Source organism: Pomacea canaliculata, linkage group LG1 (genome assembly GCF_003073045.1).
Source record: "Pomacea canaliculata isolate SZHN2017 linkage group LG1, ASM307304v1, whole genome shotgun sequence".
NCBI classification, from domain to species: Eukaryota; Metazoa; Mollusca; class Gastropoda; order Architaenioglossa; family Ampullariidae; genus Pomacea; species Pomacea canaliculata.
In genome coordinates this window covers 14,984,822-14,994,215 of record NC_037590.1, presented here as the reverse complement: position 1 = coordinate 14,994,215, position 9,394 = coordinate 14,984,822, and the positions used below count along the sequence as shown (strand labels likewise).

General features: G+C 39.7%; 1 protein-coding gene across 1 annotated transcript; it reads left to right on the top strand.

Annotated features, from left to right (window-relative positions):
- Nucleotides 1-2,717: 2,717 nt before the first annotated feature.
- On the top strand, nt 2,718-6,952 carry LOC112572694 (solute carrier family 46 member 3-like). The gene is made up of 6 exons (XM_025252508.1): nt 2,718-3,338; nt 3,903-4,013; nt 4,402-5,391; nt 5,764-5,847; nt 6,112-6,268; nt 6,557-6,952. The coding sequence occupies exons 3-6, from the start codon at nt 4,692-4,694 to the stop codon at nt 6,681-6,683; spliced, it is 1,068 nt and encodes a 355-aa protein (XP_025108293.1). The 5' UTR covers nt 2,718-3,338; nt 3,903-4,013; nt 4,402-4,691; the 3' UTR covers nt 6,684-6,952.
- The last annotated feature ends 2,442 nt before the right edge of the window (nt 6,953-9,394 follow it).

Here is a 9,394-nt window from a genome sequence, read left to right as displayed (position 1 = left end):
TCGTGGTGGCCTTGCAGACGATGAGGAGCTAAGGGCTTCAACAGATCCGCGCACAAACATCCATTTTATGAGCTGTAAAAAGGTTTTGGCTGCGCAGCAATATCATAGCCTCGCTTTCATCCTCGTTTTTGAACATCTTTGTGCATGTCTTGGAACGGATGCAGCAATTTTCGATCCACTCTGTAGGATGAAGAAGTCTCGCGCACTTGTTCGGTAAAGCGAACGCGATTATCTTTCTTTGCGGCCGAAAACAATAATTAGAAACCTTTTTTATTATCTCTGGTTCCAGTAATAGTAATAATACTATTGAAAGTACTCACAAGGGCAGAGTTAAAACGAAATTTCAACATCCGATCTTATGATTTTAAAGTCCATTCAAAATCTGAAACACTTCCTTGACACTTTAAGGACACGAGCTTATTATCTCCCTTTGGATTTTATTCCATAGACCTTCTCAAGAGATGATGATCCTACCAACAAAAGACCTGTTCAGTGAAAAAATACCCGATGATGTAACTAGCCACGGTAGAGAATAAAGAAGTTGGTCTTCACGATTAAGGTCGAGTGTGGTGTAACTATTGTTTGAAACAACAAAACATGAAACATCATTTATTACTACTTAAAAAATTAATAAATGTAATCGGAAGTGACAAAATAGTCCTTATGGAAAGAAGAGAAAGAGAAGAAAATAACCAATTTAGATAACTCTTTTCTTCTTGGTATTAGAGTTCCATATAATCGAGTTTATTTAGGTGTTACGATTCGAGAACAAACATTTTTTCACACTTTTATTGTTTACAGAAAGTCTACAAAGTTGTAGGAAAGCATCAGTCTTGAAGATCTGTTTATCTGAACTACTGATTGGAATGTTGCACTGATAGGTGTTGTTTGTGCCTTGGCTTAACTCTGTGATAAATACCGGCATGTGGTTTTGCTTCCCAGGATCGTGCTTTCGTGCTGTGACCTCGTCCACAAAAACATCTTCGTGCACTTTCCGTCTGCAGCTGTCAGTTGGCTAATTGGTGAGGGCTGCTGTGTGTTGTGAGCATCGCCAGCTCACTGCTCCACTTGTCGTTGAAACCTTGTTTTGCACATCACAAACTTTGAACCCTGCACCAGTCTTAAGAGATCGATCGTTTCTTGCCCAGGGTCAGTGATTTGATCACCGAGAAGTTCATAGTATCAAGAGATACAACAGAAGGCAAGATGCCTGCAAGCTTCAAGGTCTCGTTCCAAATTATTTTTTTTCTGTGCACGGGGTGTTTCCAAAAGGGGGTGGGTTACATTGAAATCGCTGACACTTTGCTGCTCATAGGCATCGCTTCCATAGGAAAAGCACAAAGATGGGGGTCCTACAGTCTGAGGCCGAATTTCCAACGAAAAGCCAAGAAAAAAGAATGTCTTTTGTAGTCTTTTATTTCCTTATACAAAACCATTTTTCTGTAATTGAAGCTACAATTGCCACCTATTACATAATGTCATTATTTTTTTTTAATGTTTGAGAAATATTTTTGGATCCAACAAAACTCTTCTAGCATCTCAGAGGAACATCTTTATTGCTGTAAAGGTCTAGTGGGGTGCTTTGTAAGTCTCGATAAAACGAGGTGCCGTATATTATTTTCCCTAAATCTGGGTCAATAACCCACTTCTATTCTCGAGATACACTTGTACACACATTACAGTGCACATGAAGAGGTGAACAACACATACGTGCATAATCTACGGTGTAAAGGCTTCGGCCAAGTAGAGAACGTCACGTCACGTGACCAGTTGGACCTCTGTGTGTGGGAATGTTTCCAACCAATTATGGGCTCAAGTCGTTTCTTTCACTGAATTTTGTTTTCTCATTAGAAGAGAAAATGGACACACTAGACCTTTAAAAGTTCACTGCTGTCACGTGGACTGACATTACTTTCAGTCCATCTTTCCTCTCTATATATAAACGTGCATTACTCATATCACACCACACTTTGAAATTTACTCGTTTTATACATCGCAGTTAATAGCTATATAAAACCAGGCTCAGGATAATGTCATCTTAAAAGTACAAATTTATTCGGTCGTAAACTGTCTTGACTTTAAAGGTTTGCCGGCGGCCTGAACTCTGCTTGACTAACACAGCAGCCCCCACTCTCCTCAGTCAGCTTCTTATCTTCTCGGGAACATCATGACTAAATAATGATCTGTCCTGTAGACAATATTAACTCTTTACAGCTTACAATCTCTTCTTCTTATGTCAGGATTAGCTACGTGTTTTCCACTAAATGTTTTTCGAATAATCGGTAAAGGGTGAGGGTCAGTGTCTCAGGACCGAGGCACCCTCAGTGTTTGAGAAGAGTTTTGCACTTTATGGTGGAGCTCTTCAAGGGACTAGTTTATTATTTTGTCACCGAGCTTGTGTTGAGTGTGAATATACAACTCACACATACACAACAAGTTGCGATTATTCTCACATTGAAATAAATCTTGCTTTCAATTACCCTGGTCATCCCTCTCTTTGATTAACTGAAATAAAATTATTGGGACATGGGAACTAAGAAGCTATAATTTTTCGACAACGATTTTGAATAATATATTAAGATCAATATAAACATATATGAGGGCCATGGCATCTGTAGTGCTTCAGAAGTGCCTCTTGCACTTTACGGTAGAGATATTCAGGGTACTTCAACTCTGTTTATTTAGAGTTTTATTTAAAGCTCACACATACTATGTGACGAAGTGCTCATTTCTACATTTAAAAAAGACTTCATGAGATGTCCTCAGTTTCCTGTTCGTTGCTGTGCTTGATTGATAAAACTATTGGCAGTCAGGTAGAACATCATAGACACACGAGGTGTGGGAAGGTTCACTGTCGATGCTGACCAAGACTACTAACATCTCTTGTAACAATTGTGTACATCTGTTTATCTCCAACTCAAGTCTACAAAAATTGTCGACACGACCTGCAAGGTCCTGATTGCTGGCGTCAGGGTATCAGATAATTAATTACATTCTCCTCTATTATTGTCATCAAATTAAGCCATAAATCCCGTGCAGCTTTCAAAGGTGATCGAGATATCTTTCGCAGACACCCGAGGTAGAAAATGGCTTCAGGAAATACCCAGAGTCGCTCCTCCTTGATCAAGAAATTGAAAGATCGAACCTACCTGGTCACGGTCTTCCTAAAAAGTTGTGCTGCTGGACTGATGATGGCCCAGACTCAGTACATCTACAGCAGAGTGACTGAAAGTTATATGGACGACTTGCTGACACTGATGAGGAACAGCACCGAACACCCCACCTGCGGGTCGACCTTTTCAAACACCTCCAGCCCAGCCTTCTACAAGCAGTTGGAGGTTAGACGATGTTTTTCTCACCTCCAAATGTTTCATTGATGTCTGTCGCTATCTTTTCTAGCCACCTGCGTGTTCATTATGGTTACATATAAATTCATCGTCTTAAAAATTATCGCCATCTTCTATTTGTTGTTGCCATCAGCAATTTTATTTGTTCTCACCTCACGTGTGTTATGTGTACATACAGTCAACCTCATTCTTTTAATTTTTTGTTGTTACCGCCTCTGCATTTTTATCATCCGTATTAACTCCTGGTCGTCAAAATAAGTTTTATTTAAATTCTTAAGAAACTTATAAGGAGAACATAACTAGCATAAAATATTTTCCCGTCTGTTTGTTAAGTTTATTTCTGAGAAATTTTCTGACAATGATTCATGTTGTAGGCTAATGATAATGATAATGATAATGATAATGATAGATTAACCGATCAAATAAACAGTGCAAGTTTGCATATAAATTTATATTCTTTAATTTAATAATAATTCTGTAACTTCTCATTATCACGATAACCATGATAACTCCACATTTCTTCATCTTCCTGTAACATTACTCTGTCTTCATCAGATTGAAGCAGAAATTAGCAATGATGCGGCTCAATGGACGATGTACGTGACGATGGGAAGTCTCATTCCACTGATTATAATCATTCTTCTACTGGGGTCTCGCTCTGATCAGGTAGTTGTCTGGCAATTATTCCATGGGACATTTTGCGTTTCAAATATTTATGAAATTGAAAGGAAAAACTAGTTCAAAATATGCAAAGGTTGACGATCTTTTACATAAACTTACATTGATGAGAGTAAAAAGTATTATGTCAAATATATGAAAAGACACGTGACAATTAACCAATGGGGATGAAAAAAAGAGAAAACAAATAGGCAGACACAGACATTCAAAATAAAATGATTTTAGCTCTGTTTATGGTTTTATGGGCCTGTCAGAAGCAAGAAAATAAGAAGCAAGAAAAATTATGGGAAATCAGTTGCAAGGGAAGTGGTTGCCAGCATAATGAATGGAGATATAACTTGTCTACACTGTACACATTTACATTACTTTTGTCCAGGTGGGACGCCGTTTCATTTTTCTGGTGAATCTCATCGGCTCTACTATCGATGGCATCATTTTCAGTCTCGTCGTCTACTACAAGCTTCCCCTCTATGCTCTTGCAATAGGGAGTGCAATCGAAGGTATGACAGGCGGAGCGTTCGGCACGGTGATGGCATCCTTCTCTCACTCCTCCGATCAGCACAACGAAGACGTAAGTGTGGGGATACGATAGGAAGACAAGAAGAAAGTCGCAACAACCCTGAGGAAATAAATGCAGATAATTTCCCAGCTTCTCATAGTCACGCCATGTCTCCCGAAACCAATAATGGAAATGTCGACACGATGGCCCCGGATTGCAAGCCTCAAGGAGCTGATGACATGGAAGGAAAGAATACGAACAAGGACCCCAGGAATGGATTCAAACCAACCGAAACGCATGTGCCGGACGTTAACAGATCTGTACGTCTTCTGGCCATCGAGAGCCTTTCTCTCATGGCTTTCGGTTCCTTGCAGGTGGTCAATGGCTACATCATCAAATATGGAAGTTTCCTCTACCCAGCCATCTTCGCCACTGGAATCCTGGTTGTTGACATCGTCTTTACCTTTTTATTCCTTGCCGACTCGGAGAAGCAAGTCAGAGCCGAGAGGACAAGGAGCGTTTTTGAACCGCTGCGGATTGTTTTTCGAGCAGTACGACAGCCACAGAAGCTTCTGGCTTTCGTCCTGTGTAACCTGGGTTTCATGCTGGTCATCTTTGGTGACGGAGGAATGTGGCGTACTCTAACGATCTACCAGATGAGTCCGCCACTTTGTTGGGGTTCGCTGGAGCTCGGGTGGTTCACTGGTGCAATGTATTTGAGCTCCATTTTGTCTGTTCCTTTTCTCATGCTGCTCAAACGCTTGAAATTCTCGGACCCGGCCATGGCGGGTATTGGGATACTGATTGCAGCTCTCGTTACCGCGATCTACGTAGCAGCTGAGAATAATGGGTGGATATTTTTCTTAGGTATGATTATTTTTATCATTCTGCTTGGATTTAGTACGTTTGTTTATTTCTTGTCTTTGTCACGCAGTATTTGTTTCTGATTTACAGACTGTCTAAAGATGAAATTAATTTATCATCCATTATCTATCACTGGGACTCTTTTGCGTGTGAAAAAGAAATTTGGTGTACGTTAATAAAACGAGTTCTAGTATTTTAGTAGATTAGAATAATATTTAATACTTGTAAAACAGGGAGCTTAGTATCTCACTTTTCATACTGAACGATCTGATTTTGTTTTTTATTTGCTTTGCATGAATTAATTTATATTTTTTATTCGGTGAAACAAATCTTAAGAAAGCTTATGACTTAGCTTTTTCTTGTGGTCACTTCAAGGTGCCGTGCTTAACAGCCCTGCGTTGCTGCCCTACGCTCTGACCAGGACAATAACATCTCGACTGGCAGGTCCTGAAGCCCTCGGTGAGCAGAAATTGTGTCGTAGCCTCGGTTTCTTCTTTTGGATATTTACTACCACATGTTTTTACTACCAAAGTGCTTTAAAGCTATGAAACATTTAAATTTTATTCAATATTTTCATTTTTGATATTAAATAGTGTCTTAAAAGTGCCTCTTGATAAAAAAAAGGGAAGCTATGTTCTTGGTCGCTGGTTACATTGCCTATATGTCAAAGATTAACTGAAAATCGATGCAACACATTGATGATTAACACTTTGCTGATTGCAGGGTCTCTGTTTGCGACCACGGCATTGTTCGAGCAGATCATGGTCCTCATAGGGATAGTATCAGGTACGAGAGTGTATCAAAGTACACTAACAACGTTTCATTCAGCTGTCTTCGTCTTCTTCAGCCTGATTTTCTTCATCGCCTCGTTAATATACTTGTGAGTAAACAAATGACAAATTAATGTTTCGAAAAAAATTGACCACACTTTCATGAAATGAAAAAATGTACTTTTATCAGTTCCAGTATCGTTGAAAAGAATGCGAATACATAACAAATGTAAATCAAAGTTAAAATTAGAGAACTATATTTTAACTCATTTTACACATGATACCTGTACACTTTCTTACTTTTTGTATTTTTGTTTGGGTGATCCCGATCACGTGTGTGTGTTTTTTGTCACCGATGTGGGTGTGGTAACATTTGCATCTTTTTATTTCCCCAACAGCACCGAAGCCATCATAGACCGTCGACGCAACCTGCGGCGTCAGAAGGTCCTGACTGCTGGTGTCCAGTCTCATGCACACACACGCCCACAGAGGAACACAATCAAGCCGGGAAATAATAGCTGCTAATTTAGCATTAATGTTCAAGAAGATGTTGAAATGTGTTACACTCGCGAATTACCCAGGACTCGCAGCTAATTAAGGCAAATTGAAGCAGTTTAGAACGGTGTTCTAGTTCATTGTTTGTTTTTGTAGGTGATTAGAATCGTTCTAAATGCACGACCTGATGGTAAGCAGATGAGTGTACCTTACAGGTTATATTTGCATTGATATTGTGTTATTGTTGTGCATATATCGAAAAGATTTTTGTTTGATTAAAGCAGTTTCACTGACACAAAGTTGTCGACACTTTTGTTTTCATCGACGTGGATATCCCTGGTTCTGTAGTCCGACGTGCAGCAAGTTTTCTGATACTAAATATTGTACAACTACGCTTTTTGATTGTTGGAGTAGTACTACCAGAAGATGGCAGTCAATCTATGGCAAAATAAAGTGACAGTCCATTGATATATGAATCCGAATCAAACCAATCAAGCCATTACAGCCTGCACCTCATACATACACAATAGTCGCGGGACTTTCTCAGAAAGAACACACTGTAAGGAAACAGTTTGATTAACTACTCTTCCAATCTCTTAAACATATCTAGTACTGCATCTCATGCCACTCATTTCCCGCACCTCCTCTTACTGTCCCGACCACCTAACAAGCGGAAGCCAGAATCTGTAGCAGAAACAATTCATTAACTACTTCCGTTTTAACTAAGGACAGATAAGAGAGAAAGTTGTGCAGTACGAAAATAATCTATAACAATATTTCTAAGTTTATTGTGGGGTTGGAATAAGTATGAATGTTTGCTGCGAGTTGACTATTCCTTCTCTTCTTTCATAAAGTGGGAGGTAAAGAAAGGTTAACAAGGAACTTCGTTCCAAAGTGTGAACCCTTACACCCTTCAAACGGCACACCCATTATTGCCCATAATATTCAACATTCAGGTCAGACAACAAGGTGCAGCTCAGTGATTCATCACAACCTCTTGCACTTTATGACAGACATGTTTGCTGTACTTTTACAAGATCCCCCTCCCAGTATATTCATCTTGCATATAATGGGTTTCACATCGTGCATGTCACAAAGTAGGCTTCAAAATACTTGACAGGAGACCTTCATTGCACTCTTCTGATTAGCGGAAACAAGATATGACACGGTTGTTCCAATGATGTACTATCCAACATGATGATAGAAAAAAGAAGCTTATCATACATGTCAGAGTTGATGGTGTTTATAAGAAAATAATTATCCTCGATCGTACTCTACCGAGATAAGCTAAAAACTTCCTTAATCTAAGTAGATAAAAACATCGACTTCCAAGGATCCAGGTTTAGAAATGACGACATGAAATTTCCAGATTAATTTGTCGGTAAAGATGAAAGACTACTTTCATCTGGTCACGGTGTTGACGAAAATCTGTGAAACCCGACTGATGGTAGCCTGACTACAGAACATCTACAATGGTGTGGCTGAACATTATACAGACCACTTGCATTCACTGGAAGACAACACCACATACTGATTGTCTTCACACACTTTCTCCGAGCAACCCGGAATTAGGCACCGGATGTTTTTGTCGTCTGTAGATGTTTTTGTCTGCCATCTGCTCTTGTCATCTGTATGTTTACATGCTCATCCTTCCTGTGTTCCTCTCTCCTATGTTGATTAATTCAGTCAAGATCTGTTCCTAGGGTATTCTATTCTTGTATACAAGCACAGTACATAATGCACTGTATCAAACATATGAACGAGATTGAGAGAAGAACAGAGCAGACAGAGGAGAAAAGATGTAGAAACAGAAAACATAAAAGAATTTATTTTAATTAATTTTATTTTTCTACAGTACCTCCCAGTGTCTCTGCATTGGTGTTATGATTAGCTTCCTTCAAGCTTCAAGCCTGCCCTATATTCTCTTGTCATAAGGGAGGCAATCCAAGGTATGGCAGACACGATGGTCGCATCCTTCTCTCACAACAAAGATGAAAGCTCGTGCCAGGAAACTGCTTGTGGCTATCAAGCACAGCCTTCTTTGACTTGGTTATAGGGTCTGACAACAGTACACCCGTCGACCCGAGTCCAAAGATTGGGATGACAAGCGCCATCAACACAGAAATGGCGAACCACGCACTTGCCGGTCAGGCTGATGGCTCTCCGTTGTTTTCCTGTCATGGCCTACGGCGACCTGCAGATGACCAAAGGCTATTACATTATTTTTTCACACTTTTTCCCATTTTGCTGCCGGCACCAGCGCTCTTCGCCTTTTTCGTCTTCGCGGATTCAAGGAGAACAGGACAGAGAAAACACGAAAAGGTGTTTTGGAGCTGCTGTGGATAGTTGTCAGAGGTGTCCGACATCTTCACAAACATTTCTGAGCCACTCTGGATAGTTTTCACAAGTCGTGGGAATTTATTTTGTGCAACGGGGCTCTTGGTAATTATATTCTGCAAAAAAGAGTCTGCTGAGAACAATCACAGACGAGTTTGCTATATTGGTGAAGGTCGGTGGAGATTGGCTGGCTCAGTGATGAATTAATCCGTTTTTATTTTTATTTTTTTTCTTCCCTTCTTTCTCCTACTCAAACGTTAGAATATTCGGATCCGACAATGGTGGGGTGTCGGGAATTTTCCCAGTATTCACCAATGTTTATCTTGTTTTTATGTTTGTCATTAAGTTTATTTTCATGTCATTTTCTGCAAAATATTTGACAAGATAAAATAATATAAAACTTT

Excerpts from the sequence above, each read along its gene's own strand:
- LOC112572694 (XM_025252508.1), top strand. The coding sequence starts at position 4,692 with ATGTCTCCCGAAACCAATAATGGAAATGTCGACACGATGGCCCCGGAT. Across the intron at positions 5,848-6,111 it reads GGCAGGTCCTGAAGCCCTCG|GGTCTCTGTTTGCGACCACG; the intron begins GTGAGCAGAAAT and ends TGCTGATTGCAG. Across the intron at positions 6,269-6,556 it reads ATCGCCTCGTTAATATACTT|CACCGAAGCCATCATAGACC; the intron begins GTGAGTAAACAA and ends TTTCCCCAACAG.